The sequence below is a fragment of the Grampus griseus genome, assembly GCF_964374135.1.
Source record: "Grampus griseus genome assembly, chromosome: 9".
Lineage (NCBI taxonomy): Eukaryota > Metazoa > Chordata > Mammalia > Artiodactyla > Delphinidae > Grampus > Grampus griseus.
The window spans coordinates 7,722,203-7,749,949 of NC_139003.1; the positions used below are offsets into that span (position 1 = coordinate 7,722,203).

Here is a 27,747-nt window from a genome sequence, read left to right on the forward strand (position 1 = left end):
AAAGAATATGGATGGGACCTGCACTTCTGGGAGGGAGCTGTGAAGGAGGAAAAGCTTCCACACACCAGGAAGCCCCTTCACGGGCGGAGACTGCGGGTGATGGAGGGGGAAACCTTCAGAGCCACAGAGGAGAGCGCAGCAACAAGGGTGCGGAGGGCAAAGCGGAGAGATTCCCGCACAGAGGATCAGTGCTGACCAGCACTCACCAGCCCAAGAGGCTTGTCTGCTCCCCCGCCGGGACAGGCAGGGGCTAGGAGCTGAGGTTCTGGCTTCAGTCGGATCCCAGGGAGAGGACTGGGGTTGGCTGCGTCAACACAGCTTGAAGGGGGCTAGTGCTCCACGGCTAGCCGGGAGGGAGTCCAGGAAAAGGTCTGGAGCTGCCGAAGAGGCAAGAGACTTTTTCTTGCCTCTTTGTTTCCTGGTGCGCGAGGAGAGGGGATTAAGAGCGCCGCTTAAAGGAGCTCCAGAGACGGGCGCGAGTCGCGGCTAACAGCGCGGACCCCAGAGACGGGCATGAGACGCTAAGGCTGCTGCTGCCGCCACCAAGAAGCCTGTGTGCGAGCACAGGTCACTCTCCACACCTCCCTCCCGGAAGCCCGTGCAGCCCGCCACTGCCAGGGTCCCGGGATCCAGGGACAACTTCCCCAGGAGAACGCACGGCGCACCTCAGGCTGGTGCAATGTCATGCCGGCCTCTGCCGCCGCAGGCTCGCCCTGCATCCATACCCCTCCCTCCCCTCGGCCTGAGTGAGCCAGAGCCCCCTAATCAACTGCTCCTTTAACCCCGTCCTGTCTGAGTGAAGAACAGACGCCCTCCGGCGACCTACACACAGAGGCGGGTCCAAATCCAAAGCTGAACCCCGGGATCTGTGCGAACAAAGAAGAGAAAGGGAAATCTCTCCCAGCAGCCTCAGAAGCAGCGGATTAAATCTCCACGATCAACTTGATGTACCTGCATCTGTGGAACACCTGAATAGACAACGAATCAACCCAAAATAGAGGAGGTGGACTTTGGGAGCAACTGTAGACTTGGGGTTTGCTTTCTGCATCTAATTTGTTTCTGGTTTTATATTTATCTTAGTTTAGTATTTAGAGCTTATTATCATTGGTAGATTTGATTATTGATGTGGTTGCTCTCTTCCTTTTTTTTATACATATATGAATATTTTTCCCTTTTCCTCTTTTTCTGAGTGTGTATGTGTAAGCTTCTTTGTGTGATTTTGTCTGTATAGCTTTGCTTTTACCATTAGTACTAGGGTTCTGTCTTTTTTTTAGTATAGTTTTAAGTGCTTGTGGATTTGTTTTTTGGTTTGGTTGCTCTCTTCTTTCTTTCTTTTTAAATTACTTTTTATTTTAAGTAATTTAAAAAATTTTTCTATTTTTATAACTTTAATTTCTTCCTTCCTTCCTTCCTTTCTTTCTATCTTTCTTTCTTTCCTTCTTTTCCTCCCTTTTCTTCTGAGCCGTGTGGCTGACAGGGTCTTGGTGCTCCGCCTGGGTGTCAGGGCTGAGCCTCTGAGGTGGGAGAGCCAAGTACAGGACATTGGTTCACCAGACACCTCCCAGCTCCATGTAATAACAAATGGCGAAAGCTCTCCCAGAGATCTCCATCTCAATGCTAAGACTCAGCTCCACTCAATGACCAGCAAGCTCCAGTGCTGAACACCCCATGCCAAACAACTAGCAAGACAGGAACACAACCCCACCCATTAGCAGAGAGGCTGCCTAAAATCATAGTAAGGTCACAGACACCCCAAAACACCACAAGACGCAGTCCTGCCCACCAGAAAGACAAGATCCAGCCTCATCCACCAGAACACAGGTACCAGTCCCCTCCACCAGGAAGCCTACACAACCCACTGAACCAACCGTACCCACTGGGGGCAGAAACCAAAAACAATGGGAACTATGAACCTGCAGCCTGCAAAAAGAAGACCCCAAACACAGTAAGTTAAGCAAAATGAGAAGACAGAGAAACACACAGCAGATGAAGGAGCAAGGTAAAAACCCACCAGACAAAACAAATGAAGAGGAAATAGGCAGTCTACCTGAAAAAGATTTCAGAGGAATGATAGTAAAGATGATCCAAAATCTTGGAAATAGAATGGAGAAAATACAGGAAACATTTAACAAGGACCTAGAAGAACTAAAGAGAAAATAAACAATGATGAACAACACAATAAATGAAATTAAAAATTCTCTAGAAAGAATCAATAGAAGAATAAGAGAGGCAGAAGAACGGATAAGTGACCTGGAAGATAAAATAGTGGAAATAACTACCACAGAGCAGAATAAAGAAAAAAGAATGAAAAGCATTGAGGACAGTCCCAGAGACCTCTGGGACAACATTAAATGCACCAACATTCGAATTACAGGGGTCCCAGAAGAAGATGAGAAAAAGAAAGGGACTGGGAAAATATTTGAAGAGATTATAGTTGAAAACTTCCCTAATATGGACAAGGAAATAGTCAATCAAGTCCAGGAAGTGCAGAGAGTCCCATACAGGATAAATCCAAGGAGAAACACACCAAGACACATATTAATCAAACCATCAAAAATTAACTACAAAGAAAACATATTAAAAGCAGCGAAGGAAACGCAACAAATAACATACAAGGGAATCCCCATAAGGTTAACAGCTGATCTTGTAGCAGAAACTCTACAAGCCAGAAGGGAGTGTGAGGACATATTTAAAGTGATGAGAGGGAAAATCCTACAACCAAAATTACTCTGCCCAGCAAGGATCTCATTCCGATTCAACAGAGAAATTAAAACCTTAACAGACAAGCAAAAGCTAAGAGAATTCAGCACCACCAAACCAGCTTTACAGCAAATGCTAAAGGAAACACAAGAGAAGAAAAAGACCTACAATAACAAACAGAAAACAACTAAGAAAATGGTAATAGGAACATACATATCAATAACTACCTTAAATGTAAATGGATTAAATGCTCCAACCAAAAGACATAGACTGGCTGATGGATACAAAAACAAGACCCATATATATATGTATGCTGTCTACAAGAGACCCACTTCAGACCTAGGGACACATACAGACTGAAAGTGAGGGCATGGAAAAAGATATTCCATGCAAATGGAAGTCAAAAGAAAGCTGGAGTAGCAATTCTCATATCAGACAAAATAGACTTTAAAATAAAGACTACTACAAGAGACAAAGAAGGACACTACATAACAATCAAGGGATCAATCCAAGAGGAAGTGTAACAATTGTAAATATTTATGAACCCGTATAGGAGCACCTCAATACATAAGGCAAATGCTAACAGCCATAAAAGGGGAAATCAACATAACACAAGAATAGTAGGGGACTTTAACACCCCACTTTCACCAATGGACGGATCATCCAAAATGAAAATAAATAATGAAACACAAGCTTTAAATGACACATTAAACAAGATGGACTTAATTGATATTTATAGGACGTTCCATCCAAAAACAACAGAATACACTTTCTTCTCAAGTGCTCATGGAACATTCTCCAGGATGGATCATATCTTGGGTCACAAATCAAGCCTTGGTTAATTTGAGAAAATTGAAATCGTATCACGTATCTTTTCCAACCACAACGCTACAAGACTAGATATCGATTACAGGAAAAAAACTGTAAAGAATACAAACAAAAGGAAGCTAAACAATACACTACTAAATAACCAAGAGATCACTGAAGAAATCAAAGAGGATATCAAAAAATACCTAGAAACAAATGACAATGAAAACACGATGACCCAAAACCTATGGGATGCAGCAAAAGCAGTTCTAAGAGGGAAGTTTATAGCAATACAATCCTACCTCAAGAAACAAGAAACATCTCAAATAAACAACCTAACCTTACACCTAAAGCAATTAGAGAAAGAAGAAAAAAAAAACCCCCAAAGTTAGCAGAAGGAAAGAAATCATGAAGATCAGATCAGAAATAAATGAAAAAGAAATGAACAAAGATCAATAAAACTAAAGCTGGTTAGTTATTTGAGAAAATAAACAAAATTGATAAACCATTAACCAGACTCATCAAGAAAAGAACAGAGAAGATGCAAACCAATAGAATTAGAAATGGAAAAGGAGAAGCAACAACTGACACTGCAGAAATACAAAGGATTATGAGAGATTACTACAAGCAACTCTATGTCAATAAAATGTACAACCTAGAAGAAATGGAAAAATTCTTAGAAAAGGACAACCTTCTGAGACTGAACCAGGAAGAAATAGAAAATATAAACAGACCAATTACAAGCACTGGAATTGAAACTGTGATTAAAAATCTTCCAATAGGGGCTTCCCTGGTGGTGCAGTGGTTGAGAGTCCGCCTGCTGATGCAGGGGACACAGGTTCATGCCCCGGTCCGGGAGGATCCCAAATGCCGTGGAGCGGCAGGGCCCGTGAGCCATGGCCGCTGAGCCTGTGGGTCTGGAGCCTGTGCTCCACAACGGGAGAGGCCACAGTGGTGAGAGGCCCACGTACCACAAAGAAAAAACAAAAAAAACCCCCAAAAAAACAAAAAAAACTTCCAACAAACAAAAACCCAGGACCAGATGGCTTCACAGGTGAATTCTATCAAACATTTAGAGAAGAGCTAACACCTATCCTTCTCAAACTCTTCCAAAATATGGCAGAGGGAGGGACACTCCCAAACTCATTCTATGAGGCCACCATTACCCTGATACCAAAACCAGACAGGGATGTCGCAAAAAAAGATAACTACAGGCCAATATCACTGATGAACATAGATGCAAAAATCCTCAACAAAATACTAGCAAACAGAATCCAACAGCACATTAAACAGCACATTATCATACACCATGATCAAGTGGGGTTTATCTCAGGAATGCAAGGATTCTTCAATATATGCAAATCAATCAATGTGATACACCATATTAACAAATTGAAGGATAAAAATCATATGATCATCTCAATAGATGCAGAAAAAGCTTTTGACAAAATTCAACACCCATTTAGGATAAAAACCCTCCAGAGAGTAGGCATAGAGGGAACTTACCCCAACATAATAAAGGCCACGTATGACAAACCCACAGCCAACATCGTCCTCAATGGTGAAAAACTGAAACCATTTCCAACAAGATCTGGAACAAGACAAGGTTGCCCACTCTCACCACTATTATTCAACATAGTTTTCGAAGTTTTAGCCACAGCCATCAGAGAACAAAAAGCAATAAAAGGAATCCAAATTGGAAAAGAAGTAAAACTGTCACTGTTTGCAGATGACATGATACTATACATAGAGAATCCTAAAGATGCTGCCAGAATACTAGAGCTAATCAATGAATTTGGTAAAGTAGCAGGATACAAAATTAACGCACAGAAATCTCTTGCATTCCTATACACTAAGGATGAAAAATCTGAAAGAGAAATTAAGAAAACACTCCCATTTACCATTGCAACAAAAAGAATAAAATACCTAGAAATAAACCTACCTAAGGAGACAAAAGACCTGTAGGCAGAAAACTATAAGACACTGATGAAAGTAATTAAAGATGACACAGACAGATGGAGAAATATACCATGTTCTTGGATTGGAAGAATCAACATTGTGAAAATGACTATACTACCCAAAGCAATCTACAGATTCAGTGCAATCCCTATCAAACTACCAATGGCATTTTTCACAGAACTACAAGAAAAAATTTCACAATTTGTATGGAAACACAAAAGACCCTGAATAGCCAAAGCAATCCTGAGAAAGAAAAATGGAGCTGGAGGATTCAGGCTCCCAGACTTCAGACTATACTACAAAGCTATAGTAATCAAGACAGTATGGTACTGGCACAAAAACAGAAATATAGATCAATGGAACAGGATAGAAAGCCCAGAGATAAACCCAGGCACATATGGTTACCTTATTTTTGATAAAGGAGGCAAGAATATACAATGGGGAAAAGACAGCCTCTTCAATAAGTGGTGCTGGGAAAACTGGACATCTACATGTAAAAGAATGAAATTAGAACACTCCCTAACACCATACACAGAAATAAACTCAAAATGGATTAAAGACCTAAATGGAAGGCCAGACACTATAAAACTCTTAGAGGAAAACATAGGCAGAACACTCTATGACATAAATCACAGCAAGATCCTTTTTGACCCACCTCCTAGAGAAATGGAAATAAAAACAAAAATAAACAAATGGGACCTAATGAAACTTCAAAGCTTTTGTACAGCAAAGGAAAACATAAACAAGGTGAAAACACAACCCTCAGAATGGGAGAAAATATTTGCAAATGAAGCAACTGACAAAGGATTAATCTCTGAAATATACAAGCAGCTCATGCAGCTCAATATCAAAAAAGCAACCCAGTCCAAAAATGGGCAGAAGACCTAAATAGACATTTCTCCAAAGAAGATATACAGATTGCCAACAAACATATGAAAGGATGCTCAACATCACTAATCATTAGAGAAATGCAAATCAAAACTACAATGAGGTATCACCTCACACTAGTCAGAATGGCCATCATCAAAAAATCTACAAACAGTAAATGCTGGAGAGGGTGTGGAGAAAAGGGAACCCTCTTGCACTATTGATACAGCCACTATGGAGAACAGTATGGAGGTTCCTTAAAAAACTAAAAATAGAACTACCATATGGCCCAGCAATCCCACTACTGGGCATATACCCTGAGAAAACCATAATTCAAAAAGAGTCATGTACCTCAATGTTCATTGCACCTCTATTTACAGTAGCCAGGACATAGAAGCAACCTGAGTGTCCATCGACAGATGAATGGATAAAGAAGATGTGGCACATACATACAATAGAATATTACACAGCCATGAAAAGAAATGCAATTGAGTTATTTGTAGTGCACTGGATGGACCTAGAGTCTGTCAAACAGAGTGAAGTAAGTCAGAAAGATAAAAACAAATGCCGTATGCTAACACATATATATGGAACCTAAAAAGAAAAGAAAGGTTCTGAAGAACCTAGGGGCAGGACAGGAATAAAGACGCAGACGTAGAGAATGGACTTGAGGACACGGGGAGGGGGAAGGGTAAGCTGGGATGAAGTGAGAGAGTGGCACGGACATATATACACTACCGAATGTAAAACAGATAGCTAGTGGGAAGCAGCCGCATAGCACAGGGAGGTCAGCTTGGTGCTTTGTGTCCACCTAGAGGGGTGGGATAGGAAGGGTGGGAGGGAGGGAGACGCAAGAGGGAAGAGATATGGGGATATATGTATATATATAACTGATTCACTTTGTTATAAAGCAGAAACTAACCCACCACTGTAAAGCAGTTTTACTCCAATAAAGATGTTAAAAAAAAATTCTTATATCAAAATCCTATGTTTAACCTACTATGTGATTTCTGTCTCCTGTTTGGACAAAGGCATCTACACCAGGAAAAGGAGGACACACGTATTGAGCCACTACTGTGTGCAAGGCTTTGTGCCAGGCTTTTCACATCTTAACTCATTTAATAGATATTGCATAGTGTCCTTTGCTTTGATATTACAAAAAGCATCCAAACTCAGAAAAGGAGTATGTGGCAGAACTGACATTCCCACCCAGCTACACCCAGCCACAAAGACAGTGTTAGGCTGAAAGGGACAGTCTCCTGACCCAGCCCCACTGGTTCAACCAGGGGAGAGATCAGCTGTGTTTTAAGTATTTACATTTAAAGGAGAAAATGCATTAAATCAGATTAGGCAAGTACAGCTCAACCTGCGAAGCCTCAGGACGCGTCACATTATACTGTTTCACTTTATTACCAGGTGGCTGCCACTCTTCTAACGAACCCTGGTGCATTTGTCATGGTCAAGTGCAATAATTTCAAGGTAATTTCTTTGGGGTCCACATGAGCTATTTTGCTGTACATTTAGCTGGTGGTCATTTCACTGGCAGTTAAGCGGCAATAAGAGATTGTGTAATAGAGCCTCATTAAAATTAAAGACTGACACCATGTGCCCCAGGACACCTTAAAGGGACACTCACTTGTTCAACATTTACCATCGTTCTGACTCAGGCTGGGTCTTGCATCTCACACGCTGAGTTCAGAGCTTTAATGTCATTTAGGTATTATTTTGTGATTTCGGTTCATTTCCATTTTAAGCCACAGTTTGTCTTAGCAGAGTTTGTAGGGATTTCCTCAGCCTGTTTAGGTTTTGGGGATGAATTGGAGGAGGCGGGGAAGGAGGAGGGAAGAAAGACTGAGGCAGCATGGTCACTTCTCACCAACCGAGGGCCCAGCCCCACGTCTGGAGACGAAGGGTCATGATACACTGCCCCGAGGACACATTTCCGGGGCTCCGGACAAGGGCCCGGTATTTCTTGCCTCTTTTCCTAATCCCTAATTCTGGGTAATAGTTGGAACCAGCTTAGCAATACTGAATTCAGAAGAAACCATCTTGATGGATGTTTTACTCCAAGTTTAAACACGGGTAGAGGCCAGTGCAAACAGAAAAGAGGGATGAGAAACAACTATCAGCTAGTCTCACTGTTACCTGTCTCAATCCATCCCTTCTATCTGGAAACTCCGCTGGACTTTACAGGAGAGAGAGTTTAAAGAGCAGAGGCTGTATCTTTCTCTCCCACCTTATTCTCCATCCCATTTGCAGGTCTGCAGATGGGGGTCCCGCAAGCCCCAGACCATTCACAACTGAGAATGGAAAAGAGCAGGACTGACCCCAGCATCAAGGGCAGATCCACGTAAATGTTTCCCACCTCTTCCTGACTCCAAGTCGCTTTGTTCTCCTTCACGGGGAGGACACAGGAGAAACACACGCGAGCGGGAGACTGCAAAGTAGAGTTCATGTGGGTCTGCCACCCGTTACAGGGTCCCCTGCCTCGACAGTGACTCTGCGAGGACAGGGGCCCGCCCCACCCACCTCTTGCTCTCCCAGACACAGGGCCCGAGGCGCACACACTTGCGAAACCTTGAGCTGTGGGCTGGGCAGGCAGAGGAAAGACACCGGGCATCGGAGCCCAGGGGATGGTACCTCACCTCTGCACTTCTGGCTCTTTCTTTTCCGCGAGATTATCTAGTAAATCTCCTGGTCCATTTATTACCCACATGAAATGGGTCTGTATCATCTTAGATGATCACTTAACATTTATTGAATGCGCTATGTTGGTGTTGGTGTGTGTGTGTGTGTGTGTGTGTGTATTTAGGATATGGAAAACCAAGGTTTTACTTCTGCTGGAACTTCTGCTCTTAGAGGAGAAGAGCTCTAGGGACGATCCAACTGACTGAAGCCCGTAGAGAATTTTATGGCCGTCGGGTTTGGGTGAGTCAGCCTGACTCCATCCTGGAAGGACACTGAGCGATGGCTAGTCTGGGATCTGAATCTCTATGCTCTGGGAGACCCTGCTTCTCTGGGAGCTGTGAGTTCATCATAACCCATTCCTGGGACCACATGGCTGGGAAGCACTAGTGCATCACTGTGGAGGCCAGCACACCAGCCTCTTCCCGCCTGTACTGCCAGGACACAGATTACCCCTCCAATTCCAAGGGCAACCGAGGATGCTAATGGCAGGGGGCCAGCTGGGAGGTCACGGTGACATCTACCTTATTTTGCTTTTGGCCTAAACTGCTCAGGAGCCCTGCTGTTTTATAGAGACAGAAAGAGATTAAAGAGGCCAAGGAACACTCTCCCCTGTAACAGAAGCATGAAATAAACTAGAAATTGTCAAACTTTCATTCTCAGGATAGCGATGCACACCTGCAAAGAGGTGCCTGAACAGGCTACCTGGTGCCCCTGGTGAAGGAACACTTCAGTCACCTGCAGGTGGACCAGCCAGGGAGCCTTTGCTGCTTCAGGACGGATGAAATGCCCCTGAGGCGATCAGAGGGGAAGGCGTCGTCTTCCTAGATGAGGAAAGGGCATTGCTCTCCCCTCCCCACTGCCCCTCTGCTCTGACCCTACTCAACACCTTTCAGCCCTTGGACCACTATGTTCTCTGGAACATGTTCCAGGGCTCCCTTTTTGCTGTGTCCTTTGCCTGGCAAGCTCTTCTGCTCTTCCGTCACCAAACACAATGATTGAATTAGTTCTTGTTCTGGGAATGTTATCTAACCCGCTCACTTTATTACTGGCCCCAAGCTTCCTTGCAGTCCCCTGGTGAGCTGGACTCAACCACGTGGGGGACTTCCATTTAATGAATGAATTTTCAGCAAGGCTAGAGGTGGCGTAGCCTAGAACCAAAGCAGATGCATTCACCTTCTCAGCCCCCTTCTCCTCAGCCTGCACCTGGGTCTGGGGTCCTTCTACTCTAAGACCAAGGAGAGGAGACTTCGCTTCCACATCTAGGAAAGATCCAGCTGAATCCACGGACGCCCAGCCTTTCTAGGACGGAGAACGCCTTGCAAACGGGAACTGGAGGCTCTCTTCAAATCTAAATCACCTGTCCAAGGAAAGCAGAAAGGAGGAGAAGTGGCGATTGTTTCTTCTGTTCACCCTCAGAACACCTGCGTTGATAGCACCTCGTTTCTCTTCCTTGGAGGATGGGAAGGATTGTGAGTCTTGCTGTCCTTGCCAGGGTCACTAGGGAACTCGGCTGGACTTCCAGCGTAGGACGGCAGGGTGGTCCGGGGGAGCGAGGACGGGCCAGGAGACTGGTCCTGGCTCTGTCACTGAACAGATGGGTGAGGACACTTCACGAAGATTCCCTGGACCTGTTTCCTCATTTGTAAAACAAGGAGGTTGAACCAGGAAATACTTAAGGTTTCTCTGATTGAAAATGTTTTGCTACCATGGGCCTAAGGAGTAGTATTTTCCCAGGTGCCTGGGGCTTTGAGCAGAATCTTCTGCTAAGACTCAGCTCCAGGGCATCACCTTGTAAAGTGTTCCATCAGTACATTGTTCCCCTGCAGCCAATCCTAGTGATGGACAGAGGGCGGGAAGGAGAGTCACTGCCCCGTAGACCAGGCAGAGTTTTCTCACTTTCAGTTCTGAGACACAGGCCATGGACCGAGAGCTGTCTCTGCCATGTGCATTGGCACATCTCAGCGAATGTGCCCCCAACATTCACCCTGAGAAGATGTTTACAAAACAGACAGATTCATCCGGGATATTCAGGCAGGTAGGGGCCTTAGAGAGAGCTAGCTTATCACCTTTTGCCCACAAAGGTAGAGGAGAGAGCAGGGTGCCAGGAGAGTACGTGGCCTGCCCCAGGTCACAGACTGCAAGTGGCAGGGTCGGCTTTGAACCAATATTAAACTCACAAGGAATGCTCTTTTCCAGAAATGGTTAAGGTCTGAGAAATAAAGGATTCAAGGGACACATCTTTCTTTCCTGTACATGCACATAATTTCTCTGAGATGTCAGGAGTTTTCATTTATGACTTGATAAGCAATTTTAAAATGAGAGTTATTGTAAGTACTTATTACTATTCTCATCATGCCATCTTTATTATGGAAACCTAATCAGTCAACATATTTTGCCTCATAAGGTCTAGCGCAATTGAAATCCAGTGGTATTGATGCAATTAAAGGAAGTAGTGAGCCTATTAGGTGATTTATGTTTTATATAAAAAATTTCTCAAAAGAAAAAAAATTAGCTTTCGAATGTTAATCTACTTTCCCTAGTCTAATACTCCACCTACTGGAAAAACACTGAATACTATTTAAAACATAAAGTATTTTTAAAAGAACTGATTTTTTTAAATCAATAAATCCCTATAATATTTATAAATATCAAAGGATGAGAGGAGAAATTCTCGTTTCATAGCTGATATAGCATTTTTTAAATAAAGTTAAGTTCGAAGACGTTTATAGCAGGGAGGGCCCAAATGCTGTATAATTTTTTCAAAGAAAAAATCTCAAGGCAAAACACATTTTGATAGACTATAAAACGACTTTCCGGGAATAAGGAAAAACAAATCAATGGATGGAAAAAGGGAGGAGGAAGACAAAGAAGAGAAAATAAAATTAGGGAAGGTCAATTCTGAAAACAGGTATTAACAAGCATAACGTTGCTAAAATTATACAATGCGATGGCTAAATCTTCTATTAATTAAATGAAAAGAATAAAGAACTATGAGGGAGAACAGTTATGAGAAACAATGTCAACATGACAAATGTGATTGGGGCCCTTTCTGTTTCAGTCTTTATTGGCTTCTGTCATCTTGGTTTGTCCAGCACGTGTTTTCAGGGGTTGGTTGTTTAAATTTGGTTCCTGGCAAATTCCTGGGTGAGTTTTTTGGGGGAAGTTTTAACAAAGCCATCAGTAAACACGATGTGTTAGAACCATCCGCCTACGGACAGGGAAACCATTGTAGGCTGCTGTTTGGGATGGTACTGCTGTCCGGCCATTTGTCTGCTGAGGCTGGGATGGCCAGTGTGGAGGTGGGTGTGGCCGCTCTGATTGTCAAGTTCTCCGCGGGGGCCCCGGCTGTGACTGGTCCAGATATGAAGACTTTCTTTGAAGATGAGCCCCTCACTGAAGAACACGATCGGACAGATCTTCGGAGTGAGCAGGTTGGCTGCATCAGGCATCTGCCGGTGTGCACTCCTGAGGTTACACCTGCCCAGCCCCAGGCCACCTGGGCACAGGCGGATGACTGTCCTAGGGTGACCTGACTGCTTGGGGAGCTTCCCTGCGGGAAGAGGGAGACCTTGGCATAAGCCTCAAATTCCCCCTCTGACCATATCACCTTCTAGGTGCGTCTTTTAGTAAATGACAGGACTCCTGACCTCCTAACGCCACACAAAGACTTTCGAGAGATTCTGCCGTCCAGCCAGCCACCTTGCGGAGCAAAGCTGAAGATGGGCTGAGGAGATGTTCCCGGCTGGGAACATCCCACTACATTTCAGTGGGGGAGGGGTAAACGAGGAGTTTGGGATTAGTAGATACACAGGCTACTATATATAAAATAATCAGCAAGGTCCTACTGCACAGCACAGGGAACTATATTCAATATCTTGCAATAAACTATCATGGAAAAGAATCTGGAAAAGAATATATATATATATATGTATGTATAACTGAATCACTTTGATGTCCACCAAAAACTAACACAACACTGTAAATCAACTATACTTCAATAAAAGAAAAAAAAAAAAGAATAGCATGTTTCTCATATCCGGTGATGCCAGGAGGGACTGGTGATGATTCTAAGTCGGGCCAGAGGTTGGATTCAATGGCCCGTAACGACCATTCCAATTCTAAAATTATTCTAAGCAAATATTATGACTAAAGTTTGCAATTTACATTGTTGTTTATAGAGAAGAACTGGAAGAGGTTTGTGACAATCAGCTTTGTTTTCGTATCCAGGGAAGGAGGTGGACAAAGATACTGTCATACTCAGCTCTGGGGAAGCTGAGACACCAGGAGGTTTGTGTCTGACCCAGGTCCACGGACTCAGTGGTAGCTATTCAATTTAATACACATAACTATGTGCGGGACACCAGGCTGTGTCGTTAGAAAGAACATTTCCTGGCTCCCTGCAATTCTAAGGCTCCTGGTCATTAGAGCACAATTTGGTGTTTGTTATTTTTAAAGAAATGAACCTGCGATTTCTATCGCTGTCACACCCCTAACCCTAAAAGCTAATGACTTTCCTAAGTAAATTCACTGATCAATGATTCTTCTCCAGATGATGTTTAAAATATGGAGAGAAAATTTAAATGCTGTACATCTAATCAGACTAAAGATAAGGGCTTTACGGTTCTGAACCTATTTAATGAAACAGCATTTTCTTCCTAATTGGCTGGTCTTCTAGGGTTAAAGGTTTGCTCACATCGTGCTTCTGCAATGATGCTTATATGTGGGGTGTTTAAGTAAAGCGACCCCAGGTGTTTTTACTTTATTTATCTTTTTAAGGCACTGGCTTCAGTATTTAAATGAGTTTGAGTTTGTTTCCTGAATGGTCTTTCATTAAAGCTTAGGTTGACCTCATTCCTCCTGCAATCATGACACTGTAATGGCAGAAAAAGACTAATAAAAAATATGAACTCATTTTATGTGGTTGAAAAGGTTACATTTCTATTGATTTCAACTGTAATATAGTTAAAGTCCTTGATATTAAGAAAACTCAGCAAACACGTTCTTTTTTGTACAGAGGCTCTATCGATATTCCTTTGCCAGTAGGTTTTGGCAGCAATAACAATATGCAGGATGGAGTCTAAAATTTGGCAATTATCAGAGGACTGATAGCCACATCCTTTAAATTCTCTTCCAGGTGAAAGAGTATAAAGGTGTATCGCGAAAATCATTAAACACAGAGTGACTTCAGAATGTGGGGTGAATGCGGGGTCTAACAGCCCGAATGATGAGCAGTTCTGCTGGCTTTACAGAAAGCACTAAGGCTCTGCTCCCTGGAAACAATGTAGTTTTTCAAGGCTGTGGAATGTGGGGAGGGGTGGAAGAGTTTAGTAGAGGTGGTGAGGAGTGGGAAATAGGAGAGACTAGAAGAAATGAGGCAAGAGATCTAAGGAGAGCATTCACTTCTCTTGGAAAAAAGAATATGGAGCTGAAAGGGTCTGGGAGAAGGAGGAAACGTGCAAAGAATATCCCCCCAAAGTTTGATCCTCTTCTTGCCCCTTTTCCATATTATCGACATCATCATCAGTGTAGCAGCTAACATTTCTTGAAAGTCAACTCCAGGTCAGATCCCACCTTAGGTACTTTACACGTATTATTTCACTGAATCTGCAAACAACCCTGTGGGCACAGACTCTCATTCACCCCATTTTACGGTTGAGGAAACCGAGGCCCTGGCATTAAGTTACGTTGCCTAAAGGGACACATAGCTTCCGAGAGGTACAGCCCAGAGGTCTGTGCGCCGGTAGAGTCTGAGCTACGCTACTGTGTCTGCCTGGATCCTGTGCTGTTGCAAAGCTAGGCTGGCAGGACGTCCACAGCAGCTGCACAAAGTACTCCTGGGAGTGAGCGGAGGGGCAGGGACAGCCCGGCATCGCCTCTGCCTGGTGTCCTCCTGGCCCCCATCTTGCTACCTCTCCTTTTAGGGATCTTCTGATTTACGTGACCCTGGCTGTCTGCATCCATCTCTGGCTGCAGGACGGGTTTCCGGAGATGACGTCAACGTCTGAACTCAGAGGCTACGGAAGCCTGTCAGTTACTTCGCCGCTGGCGCCACAGTGCATTTGTGGTGCTCGGCTGTGGGGCTTAAGCACGTAAGCAAAGGCAGAGGCTGCGGGTCGCTAATCCAGATCCCGATGTCATCCTCACAGGGGTAGAGAGGGCTCATTTCTGTCTATTCTCCAGTTTAACTTCTGCTGGTGGCCTGAGTGACCGATATAGGGCGGGATGCTGGAGGGAGCGGCAGTATTTACTCAGTGGCTTTATTTGCTCTTACTTCTGCTTCCTCTTTGATGCTCTTGCGCCATCTTCACTGTTGAACTACCAGCTCAGACCCTCGCTTCTCCGCATGAAGTTTTTTATTACCATCCCCTCCAGCGTTCAGATCACATCTCCTCATCTCAAAGATGAGATGGGTAGGGCTAATTCTTTTAGGTCACTAGCCAGGACAGGGAAGAATGCAAGTCAAATGCACCTTAGGAAGCAGAAAGAATCTTTGTACTCTCAAATGCAGCACATGTGCTCAGAATCCATCATTTATAAATGTGATCCATTCATTTATCCAGTCACTCAGCAAACATTTCTTCAGGCTCTCTAGTGCCCAGGGCTCAGGGACAGAGCTGTGAGAAGCACAGGTGGGAACGAAATCCCTGGGCGGTATCTTTGAACGTGACGTCAAGCTCCCATTTATATAACCAAGCCCCATGGCCATCCCAGTATCTCACATTAGATGCAAGTGACCCACATGACAACTCCTGACTCTGCATTAGATGAGCATTTGTAGAAGCCTCACCTAAGCTGGTTTCATGCGGAAGTTTTCCCTTCCCCACCCTCAGCACTGGTTCTGGCTAGTGACCACTAGAGGGCATCTTAGCACTAGCTCAGGACCTGCTCCAGGCCACCCGGTCCATCAAAATCCTCACGTTCAGTCCCTGGGCTGACGTTTCCCTTCACTGAGTAAAAGGGCAGAGTGTAACCCTTCAGAACCTCGGGCTGCATGTGGGGATACATTTATTTTGCAGAGAGGAGATACACTTACGTGAGATAGGAACCTGCTTTCAGGTACCTGGGCACGGGAACCACCGCTCTGTCTACTGTGTTACAAAATTGCTTTGAGAATTACCATCTTTGAGAGTGATTTTAGTGCACTGCAGATGGATATAAGGATATAATGCCTCACAGATTGGACTTTAGTTTTCATGCCAGACAGAACAGAAATCCGGGAACCTCGCCTTCTTTCTTGAGAGATGATTTAAGGACAGTGTGCCTGGGGGGAAAATGAACGCTCCAACAGCTTTGGCTGCATTCTGGAGGAGAAAAGAGAGAACTGACATCTCAAACCCTAAACTGGATCAGAAGCTGCATTGCAACTGTTTTCCCACTGAGCTGTAAGAAATGTAAAGCGAGGTAAACGCATTTTTCTGGAGCGCTGGAATGGAGGTCCTGTCTAGCCTTAGAGCGCATAATTCTTTTGCAGATGAAATTGCTTTAGAAAAGAAATGAGAAACTTGGAAGTGTTGACATACTCATTATGAGTCTTTCTCGGTTTCAGATCAGATGACTTTGATGGGTTAAACTTATTTTTTCTTCGGTTCCCCTCTGTAATTTTTTTGGATTGCAGAAGAGCGAATACTGGCTCCCTGTGGTAAAAAATAAGTCTGATAACGTGGTCCTCCCGCCCCCCCATGCAAACATTAAGGCACGGCTCATATGCCTTCCTCGGTCTCCTCTGATCCATTTCTCCCACCCTCAGGATGATTAATTTCCCCCCCTTTTCTGTGCTTCCTCAGCATGAGTCCACACTTCAGTTGGCCCCTGGTTCGTGTCTGTGTGATTGACGGTCTCTTCTGTTGGACTGTGGCTTCTGAAGCCACCGGCCATGCTGCCCACTGTGAACGTGCAAAGTGCTGAGGACTTGCTCCCTGGGTTGAACTGCAAATGGATAGAACAGGAACCTTGGTTCTGAAGGCCCTGCTGATAATGACCTAACAGCTGCTCTCTTACTTTTTGCTTTTAAGAAAGAGAAGGGACTTGGGAAGGAAGGAAGGATAGTAGCATTTATTGGGCCATAGAAGATGCTAGATATTTTCATGTAAATTTTCATTTAACACACACACACACGCCCCATTAAAATAGGTGGCCTTATTCCCATTCTCCAAATACGTAAACAGAGCATTCAGTAACTTGCCAGAGAACATAGAGTTAGGAAGTGGAGGAATCTGTCAATAAGGATGTTTAAAAATTTATGTCTTAGTAACAACTTAGTAACAACAATCCCAATCCATGGGGGTCTCCGTTTAGACTCAGACCATCCTCAAAGGGAAATCTTGCTTCATGTGCTATGGCCTTATTACCAGCCAAGACTCATAATACTCTCTTCTGCTAGATCCCCAGTCTATTATTTACACGCTGATTGGGAGACCAACTTGTTAAGTCTCTTGCCGAGGAGAATTAGGTGGAATGAGCTTCTACTATCCGAAGAAATGTATAGCGAGTGTGTATGCAGCTTTCCTCTCCTCCCAGAATATAAACTCCTTGAGGGTAAAGGATACATTTCGTTCATTCCTCCTGCCCCACCAACTCATCATTGTCTACCTGGATTTCTTTCATGTAATAGGTACACAGCATGTATTTGTTCTCCTCAATGTATACTCAATGAAGTTGAGTTAATTTTAATTGCACTTCATGAGCAGCCATATGGGATGGCATTGACGACCCCCTGATTTTACCCAAGTCAGGCTTAAGGAATGGTTGCTGTTCGGAATTTCCCATCATGCCATGGGCTGAGTGGCGGACAAGGATAAGAGATTAATGTCAATTACATGGCATAGTGTTAAATCCTTAGTGATCATCATATGGTTTTAATACTTTTAAAAATGCACTGTTAATGGAACATCCCAGAATCATCTTGAGAACATTTTGTCACACGTCACTGCACACCTCGGAACTGGGACCTTACAGAGTGGGTGCCCAGACCACTAAGTACACAGATGGTCTCAGTTTACAGCTGCAGGTCAGTTTGAACACACGGCGGCAGGGGGAGGAATCCTCGGCACTGATGGTTGTGTATCTTGTTTCTCTTTTCTGGAGACACTTCACCAAACAGTCCTACTTTCTGTTCAGAAATAAGGAAAATTTGCTAAAATACCCTACCATGGGCCAAGGACCCAAAACCCAATCTAAAACCAAATGACACAAAGCTAATAAGGTCATGAGGTTTGTGATGTGTGTCTCGATTGTGAATAGGCTTCTCTGGATATGTGGAAATACTGAAAACCAAACAAAACAAACTCTGACACATGTGCAGACCAAATGAATGGGCAAGTTTTCAATAGACACATTCCTGTCTCTTCTCTTCCCAGGTATCTTCTGTGGAATTAAACCATTGTAATGATATGAGAAACAAATAATTGATCTATGCCCTCCGCATAAGTAAACATCTGAGTCGGTCTTCCATGAATGTAGGAACAGAAGCAGTAATACACTTGCTGAGAACCCAAACAGAGAGCCAGTGCATGGGTCAGAGTGCTCCCGGGAGGGAAGGATTAGAGACATCAAAGGGCTCATCACTATTCCCGCAATCGCCGCCCTTCTGCCAAGCGTGCTGGTAATGCACAACCAGGGCTGTGAGCTCATCTTCCAGAGGAGAGAAACGCTAAATTGGCCAAAGGGAAGATGTTACAGTAATGTAATCTCAGAGCAGGGCCTTAGACTAGTGAGGTCAACTTCCTTTATTTGTTCTGACATCCCTAAAAAGACTTAATGCTTCCAAACTGTTATTTTTTAAAATAAAGGCTTGAACAACCTCTGCTATTAAAATTTTCAGTTGTGTTTACAGCTATACACTTTTTAGTATTGTTCGTTATTGGCAGAAAGTTCAAGGGTAATAAAGGCCCACATTTTTAATTAGATTTAATTAGATTAAAACATTTTTAATTTTAATTAGAAGCCTCAGCTTCTAATTTCAGGCCAGGCTGCATGCCAGCACAGGAAAGAAGGATGCTCAGATGGAAGGACCAGAGGTTATGTCCACGCTTCCAGGAAAACTGATGTGGACTCTTTATGTGGCACAAACACTGGCCTGAAAGTTGGACTGCTTACTTCTTTTTTCACTTAGAAAAGTTGCGATTTTATGACCTCCAGCAAATCTCAATAGGGCTTTTCTTTTTAAAAAAAGTGTTTTCCCTCCATTACATACAGTTATTTTTTGCTGAGGAGACTATCATGTAATTTGGTATTTCAAAAACATGAATATACCTTTTCATAAACTGCAGTAGGGTATCAGGGGTTTCCTGCTGCCTATGTCAAGGAAGAGATGAGTTCAGAAAAGAATTGGCCTGTTTCCAAACATCAGTGAAAGGGAATAGAGAAAAGTCCAAAAATTTAGAGCCTCACACCAGAGAGTAAGAAATAAAACTGCAAAAAGCTTTGACCAACAAAGGCACATGAAGATTTTCAGCTCAGCAAACTGGCTCAGCGCCATGCGGGAGGTTAAAATTAAGAGTATTTACCCCACCACAATCACCTAAGCCTCTTGTCTCAGATGGCCTCAAGGTAGCTGCCATGACCTTGAGAGAGAGGCAAGGGTCCTTGGAAGCAAATGACTATGTCGGTCCAAGAGCCACATTTAGGGAAGAATGCAGGGCGTATCTACTGGTACACGAAACTGACCGGAAGCAGATAGATCAGAAGCCAACTCAGCTTCTGAAGGAACTGTATTGGCAAAGAAACTGCAGGTCTGGTCTACAAAGGCTTGTGAGTATAAGACAATCCTCAGTGTAATTGACACCTGCAGGAAACGGTCCCTGGAAGCTGCACAGCTTCAAGGAATGCATTATCACCAACATTCAGTTCAGGGGAGAGCCATGGAGAGCCATGCAAATAATGGACAGGAAGTTGGCCTATTCAAGGAACTACTCCCATGGCCAAGGGCGGCAGCAGGACGCCCTCAGAGCGTCTACCCAGCATGATTTCATCACTGCTACAGAACACAGGACTTTCCTCTTTAAAAATATATCTGATATAAGGCAGACTTTCATTGGGCTTAGCCACTGACATTTTAGGGTTGTTACAGCAACTGGTGTTATCCTAGTCTTTTTCTATATTCCCGGCGTTTAGCATTCACCATATGCTACTATTGTTGGTAACACTTTCCTCTGACCATTTTTAGGATTCATATTCAATATACAGCTCAATTAGCAATCGATGCAACTGCTGTTATACAATTTGGTTGAAATTCTGATTAATAGCAGGTAAGAAATTATCATCTTTATTTTAAGAGATGTAATTCACTGAGCTTGAGGAACATTTGTTTGGAAAATTCCCGATGAAAACAATTGAAGTCATGCTCTTTGTGCTATAAAAATTTGGGGACCTGATCATCATTTGTTTCTGAGGACTTGGAATTATTTAAGAAAGTCCTTATTTTACTTGCAGGAAATCTGTTAGCTTCTTCTTGGCAAAGACGGAACTGGCCCTCCAGTTACATGAAAGCCAAAATGATACATTTTTACCATCTGTTCATTTGATTTTTAGAGAAAATGGATTAGGAGTATCTGTGCCAGAGACTATATCCCTGAACCCTCCACTGTAAAACTTCCATAAAACCCCTAAATATTTGATAGTTATTCAAGGAACATGTACTTAATTCATTTTTCAAGCTAATTTTATCCTTGGATCAGGTGAGAATATCAGAAAGTTGTATCACCTCAGCCCTTGTCCCCTTCATCTCCCATCACCCTGTTCTACCCCACTGCCTGCAGAACTGTTTGGGCTGAAATCCATTTTTAAGTTATACTTGACTTTCCCAAGGAAATGCTACGTCAAGAAGGTTTGTGAAAAACACATTTGTTGCAGAAACACTGGTGAAGGCCCTGCGTACCACCTCTCTCGGTACCCACTAGATAACAAGGAGGAAGGGCCTTCAACTATCACTGCATTTTTAAAACTCTGAAGAAATATAGCAAAATGCCAAAATTTTAAAAGTTTGGATGGTGGGTCCGTAGGTGTATGTTTTATTATTCTCTGTACTTCTGCATGTTTTTGAACTATTTTATAACTTCAACATCACTCAATTTCCAACTGGCCAGAGGTATCCATTTCCAACATTTTATGGTCACCCTCCCAGACATCTCTCTACTAAGTGATTCAGTTAAGAGCGTGTGTAAACTTCAGTGTGGTAGACCTCGGTTCATCTAGGCTTTTGCTACTCACTGCTTCCTAATTTTGAGTGAGCTACATCACACTCTGAGTGTCAGTTTCCACATCTCTAAAATGGGGATACTAATGGTGCAGTCCTCATAAGCCTATTGTGAAGACTCAATGAGAAAATGTGTGTCAAGTGCTAGCACAGTGCCTGGACCACAGCACCAACAAACGTGAGCTCCCATCATGCGTGTGATGTTGCCAAGTGGATCGTGCTATGGGCAGCTTGCCATGCCAGTAAACAGAATCCATGGTAGATAATAAAAGGAAAGAATGACAGAGCAAGAAAAATTCCATTTCCCTGGAAGAGCTGGTATATTTTATGCTTATGGGTTGTGCAATTCCGGGCACCAAGAAGCTCCGAGCCAAACTTACGCAAGTGGGTGAGACCTTCTGACGCGGGTAACCGTATTCCATTTCCCCATTGTCTTGGGGCCCTACTTTTCGTGACTTACTTTAACTCTCAATTTCGTTTTATGTACTCCCTGTAAACCACCTTATATCCCCTGTGCAATGTGGTTGGGACGAAAGGAAGGAAAGGAGGACGGGTGAAGCCAGGGACGGCAGGCAGGAAGGAAAGTAAGAAGAAAGGATTTGTAACACAGGCTTTGAAATTATTCCTTGTAATGGTCATGTTCAGTTCTTAGATGATGCTAATTGGCACTGTTTTTAATCACAGGCAGTGTTTTTCGGGTGCTCTCTGCCCGCTCGGGGTTTGTTTTACATTTGGCATTAAGCCTTCAGCTTTATCACGGGTGCAACTGTGAGTTTCCATAAACGATGCAACTTGAGGGTTGTCCTGGGCTCTGGTTTGCGCTGGCATCTGAGAACTCTGAGAGTCGGTCCTTCATTCTCTGTGTGGACATTGGGCACTTTGTCTTTTGGCAGCAAATGTTTCATCCAAGGTCAGTTTCCCTCAAGTGCTCAGCACCATTTCAGACAGCGTGTGCTCAGGGAATGCAAACTTATTTAAAGTTAGCTTTAGCCAAACCCAGCTAGGAAAGCAAACCTGCTTTTAAAAACGCTGTAAACACTGACAAACATCATCTAAATTATATGATGTTTGCACATATATAAATGTATAGAATTTTACCTTAATTCCAAAGGCATCATTCCATAGCACTTTTTTTTACATCTTTTTTGGAGTATAATTGCTTTACAATGTTGTAGTTTCTGCTGTACAACAACATGAATCAGCTGTATGTATACATATATCCCCCCAACCCCTCCCTCTTGAGCCTCCCTCCCTCCCTCCCTCCGTATCCCACCCCTCTAGGTCGTCACAAAGCATCAAGCTGATCTCCCTGGGCTATGCGGCCGCTTCCCACTAGCTATCTACTTTACATTTGGTAGTGTGTAGATGTCAGTGCTATGCTCTCACTACATCCCAGCCTCCCATCACCTTCCGTGTCCTCAAGTCCATTCTCTACATCTGCGTCTTCATTCCTGTCCTGCCACTAGGTTCATCGTACCATTTTTTTAGATTCCATATATATGTGTTAGCATATGGTATTTGTTTTTCTCTTTTTGAATTACTTCACTCTGTATGACAGACTCTAGGTCCATCCACCTCACTACAAATAACTCAATTTTGTTCCTTCTTATGGCTGAGTAATATTCCATTGTATATATGTGCCACATCTTCTTCATCCATTCATCTGTCGACATTCCGTGACACTTTTTTTTTTTTTTTTTTTTTGCGGTACGCGGGCCTCTCACTGTTGTGGCCTCTCCCGCAGCGGAGCACAGGCTCCGGACGCGCAGGCTCAGCAGCCATGGCTCACGGGCCCAGCCACTCCACGGCATGTGGGGTCCTCCCGGACCGGGGCACGAACCCGCGTCCCCTGCATCGGCAGGCGGACTCAACCACTGCGCCACCAGGGGAGCCGCTCCATGGCACTTTTAAACTCATCTTTGAGTTAGTCTTATTTTTGTTCTTTGATGAGAAGTACATTTTAATTTGAAATTATTTAAATATATTTGTCATTATATTTTATTGTAACTGGGGGCTATCAGAATGGGTTGAGGATATATGCGTGTTTTACATTTTTGTTCGCTTATAAAAATGCAACATACACTTATAATTAAAAAACAAGGGGCTTCCCTGGTGGCGCAGTGGTTGAGAATCTGCCTGCCAATGCAGGGGACATGGGTTCGAGCCCTGGTCTGGGAAGATCCCACATGCCGCGGAGCAACTAGGCCCGTGAGCCACAATTACTGAGCCTGCACGTCTGGAGCCTGAGCTCTGCAACAAGAGAGGCCGCGATAATGAGAGGCCCGCGCACCGCGATGAATAGTGGCCCCCGCTTGCCACAACTAGAGAAAGCCCTCGCACAGAAATGAAGACCCAACACAGCCATAAATAAATAAATAAATAAATAAATAAATAAATAAATTTAAATCATATGGGCTTCTAAGAAGACCTCTGCTTAAAAACAACAAAAAAAATGAGGAAATATAGAAAACTCTAGAGGAAATGAAGCCATTTATAATCTCTTTACACAGAAATAATCACGATTAACCTTTTATTATATCTTTCTCTATATATTCTTGAGGTTGTAGAAGTTCTCAAGATGGATTTGTAGATTGTTTCCAGGAAAAAAAAATTAGAGTGTTTTTTTGGAGTTCTAAAGATGTCCTTGGAATTACGTCCACACTCTACAGTCTTCCCTGCCTGCAAGAAAGCAGGTCATGGGAGCAGGGAATCGGCCCGACCTGCTTGTCTGGAAGCAGGCACCATATCTTTTCTTCCTCCACCATGTCTACCTTTGTTTTCCATCTGGGCTGGACTGGAGAGGCTGGGCTGACAAAGACCAGTGCACCCCGGACCATGAAGTCTTTCCAGGCTGCATTCAAGTGGGTCGAGGCATCTGCTTTCTAAACATGTCCAGAAATCTCAGTGCAATTGCATCCCATTGTATGACAGAAGGAGGAGGTGGGGGACAGGGCTTTCCAACACCCTGGGTACAATTCCTATGGCCAAATTAGTTCCGTGCCTTCTACAATGCTTCCCACTTTTATCTTCTCCTTTACCTCAAAGCATTGTGCAGCCAAAGTTTTTCGTACCCATCGTGTTTCCTTTTCCTGGAACTGTAGTCCTGTTCCTTGGAAGATTCTCCCCAATTCCCCACTCTAATCATGAGGTTTGATTAGGGGCTATCAGTCACTGTTCCCCTCCCCTCACAATAGGGTGAGTGCGTGACCCCAGCCAGGTCAATCAGAGACCTTCTCCGGATTTTAAAATGAGAACCGAGAAACTAGGACCTTGCTTCTGGTCCCAGCAAAACTGGGAAGATGTGAGCCGACTTCAGTGCCTGTGTCCCATGATGTGTGGCAGATGAAGCCTGCTGCAAGAGGAATTGTCCAGAGGCAGGTGGGCAAGCAGAGAAGATGGAGGGAGGGAGGGAGGGAAGGAGAGGAGGGAGAAGGGGGGGCGAGGGAGAGAGAGAGAGAGAGAGAGAGAGAGAGAGAGAGAGAGAGAGAGAGAGAGAGAGGCATTTGGTCGTGGCCTAGGCTTTGTTTGAATCCTCCAGGTCCCCTGCATTCTTTCAAAATTTTGGTTTTCCCTTTCTTAAATTCTATAACCTACCCTAGGAATTTTCTCTACAAATGAATTCTGAACTGGTTTTCTGTCCTTTGTGATCAGAAGGACCCTGAGCAATAGAAGCCGGTTCTCCCCAGCCCCACTTTGGTCCCCTGGACTCTGCAGGCCTCTGGCTCCTCCACTGCGTGGATTTCTCAGCCTTTCCTCAAGAGCCCCAAGTCCTTAAAACAGCCCATCCCTCTCCCCTGCTTCAGGGTAATCTCTCGTTTACTGTAGCAGACAGCAGCTCTGATTAAGCTAATATTTGCTCTTAAAGAGCTGCTGCTTCCTTCCAAAGATTCCCCAGTTGGTGGAATTTGGCAGAAGGGAGGCCATCTTGACCTTCTTTACTCCAGACTCTCATTTGGGGAAATGCACCAGGAAATGGAATTATTTAGCCTATCATCTGGACTCGCTTCTCCCACTCACCCCACCCTCGTCTTTGCATGTGGTTCCTCAACCCACAGGGCTCGGTCCCGACATACAACGCGTTTTCTTGGAGACAGCGAGGATTAACCTTGCAAAACTCCGCAGCTGAGACAGCTCCCTTCCTTGACACTGTCCTTCAAGCTGACTGTTGAGCTTTTTAACTTTTAATATTATTTTGCAATGGTGAAATGGCAAGATAATCACTTTCTTTAAGAGAGGTGACAGACGGCACACTTTAAAACAAGAGAATGCCTCTAATCAAAAGCCAATAAACACAACGTTGATAAAATGGTATAAAACCACCCCTTTCCTGTACTGGTATAAACCACCATACTAATCCTGGACTTGCTGGCTTTTCTGAATCAAACTTGAGTTATGGTGGAAGATGGGCGTGGTTTACTCCATAAGTAATTTGCAGCACCTAACACGTGACAGGCACTGCGCTAGACTCAGCGACTGTCCATCACTATGAGAGAAGCTTATATATGCCCCATTTGATTGATTGTGCAATAGGCTGTAACTGCACATTGTCATTTTCCTAGGAAAGGCCTCTCCTGAAAATGCTCTCTAGCATTTACTGCTAAAGGCCAAGTGTAAACTCCATATCAAGTTATGAATTTGACATCCGCCAGTGCTCACGAAGAGACGGGGCTTGTGCCTCTCCTTTGCAACCTGAACTTCCCACAGTTCCCAGCCGAACCCGAATTCGAATGAGGTCGGAGAGGCTGCTGAACCCCTGCAAATGACATTCCACTTGACTGACAAGACAGCATCCCCCTGCTGCACTTCTTCCTGACAGGTATCTATTCTGAACCCCTTCTAGAGAATGCAGTGACAGTTCCAGCCTTGATCTTTGCCTTAGTTCCCAGGGAGACCTCCTCATGCCATGTTTTATTCATGGTGTCTCCCAGGCTGGTCTCTTCATTGTAAAAAATCGGTCTTGGGGGTAGGGACAATCCATGAACCTGAAATAAAGTTTGAGCGTCGCAATAAAACCGTCCCTTTGTGTACGGAAAGCCTACAACCAGGGTCTGAGATGCGGGGGAAGGTTTGTGTACTGAGGATTTTTAAGGCAAAGCATGCATAGAAGAAAAGAAAATAGTTATTCACATTGCAGTGGAGTCGTGAAGGAAGTAGGTCAGATAAACCAAAATAACCTTTGCTGGGAAACGCGATAAGCTTCAGACGTCTGAGACCATGGAGAGAAAAGATGCTGCAATGGATAAAAGCAGTAGACCGATAGATGTGCAGGGCTACAAGCAGGAAAGCTACAAAGAACATACAGAGTAAACATTTATTCTACCTTCTCCCAAGAAATCTCTTCTCCATCAACTCTGTCATTGTCCTTCCTGTAGGAACTGGATATCTTTCTACTTCACAGGTTAGAAATTTGTAGGAGAAAATATCAGAAGCATCTCTTCCACCTGTCCTAACCGCCCAAAACAAAACCAAGAGCCCAGCATGACAGAGGACAGAGATTGCAACCCTGTATCACATCCGCTTGATGAGTAACACGTGTGTACCTTGAGAGTAATGGTCCTCTCGTGACGGGTGACATTAACGCTGTGGGGCTGCCCATTGGCCATGCTCCTGTGGTCCACGTCAATGTTATATGGCTCCCTGGTGCCACCCAGGCTGTACCGGATCTGTAAGCTTCCTACACAGAGAAAAGAAAAGAAACTCAGTCATTTCTCCACTCTGGATTTCATTTTAATGTCACTTCCCCCACCCCTGGAGGCTAATTCCATTAAACTCGGCTTCAACGTCCATCAATGTCATTGCCGTTCTGAATTCTGAGTCACTAGCTCAGAGGCACACGAATCCATAAAGGCTCACGGCACCAGGCACGCGCACGTTGACAATCTACCAACAACAAGCCATCGGTGACCGTCATCTCCAAGCTGGAGCAGCACATGGTATAAACAACCCAAGTCGGGCTTGAGCCTGGGATGGCAGAATGGGAACATACATGGTACAGGACCATGGAGACGCCTACAGGCCCCACAAAATACTCTGTGAAATAAAAAGTAAGTGCAGGATGCCGGGATGACCTCATGCCATAGGCAAAGTGTGACATTCAGCATATAAAAGAACCACGAACATACAATATTAAGAATAAACATAATTTACAGAAGATAAATCCATGGGATTTTGGGAGGCTTCACTGAGACCAAGAAAACAAAGCAATGGCTTTTATTCTAGGTTAGAGACCTCATCAATCCAAATGCAAACCAAAGGCAAAAAGATGGGTCCTCATCGCCTCTCAGTTGTCGTTCACTTTGCCTCAAAAAATTATTCTTTTTTCTCTTTCTTGTTTCTTCCCAATAATGACAAGCAATATTCAAAAAGATTAATATAATATTCTATATCCTGCTTTTAATTAATCTGCACAGCAAACGTAGCTTTTATTTCTTAGTTATGATTTTTAAAGCCATCGACTTTTTATCTCATTTTTTACTCAAATTGGAATCTTCGTGTTAATAGCTTTTGACATCTCAGAGCTTGAAAATGGAGCC

General features: G+C 43.9%; 1 protein-coding gene across 1 annotated transcript in view; it reads right to left on the reverse strand.

Annotated features, from left to right (window-relative positions):
- The window catches only part of CNTNAP2 (contactin associated protein 2), a gene marked incomplete at both ends in the record, with an annotated part of 2,009,686 nt that overhangs the window by 127,429 nt on the left and 1,854,510 nt on the right, over window positions 1-27,747 (reverse strand). Inside the window, one exon of the mRNA XM_082661728.1 lies at window positions 26,755-26,888. Within this exon, the coding sequence (XP_082517854.1) occupies window positions 26,755-26,888 (134 nt within the window). The remainder of the gene's footprint in view (window positions 1-26,754; window positions 26,889-27,747) is intronic.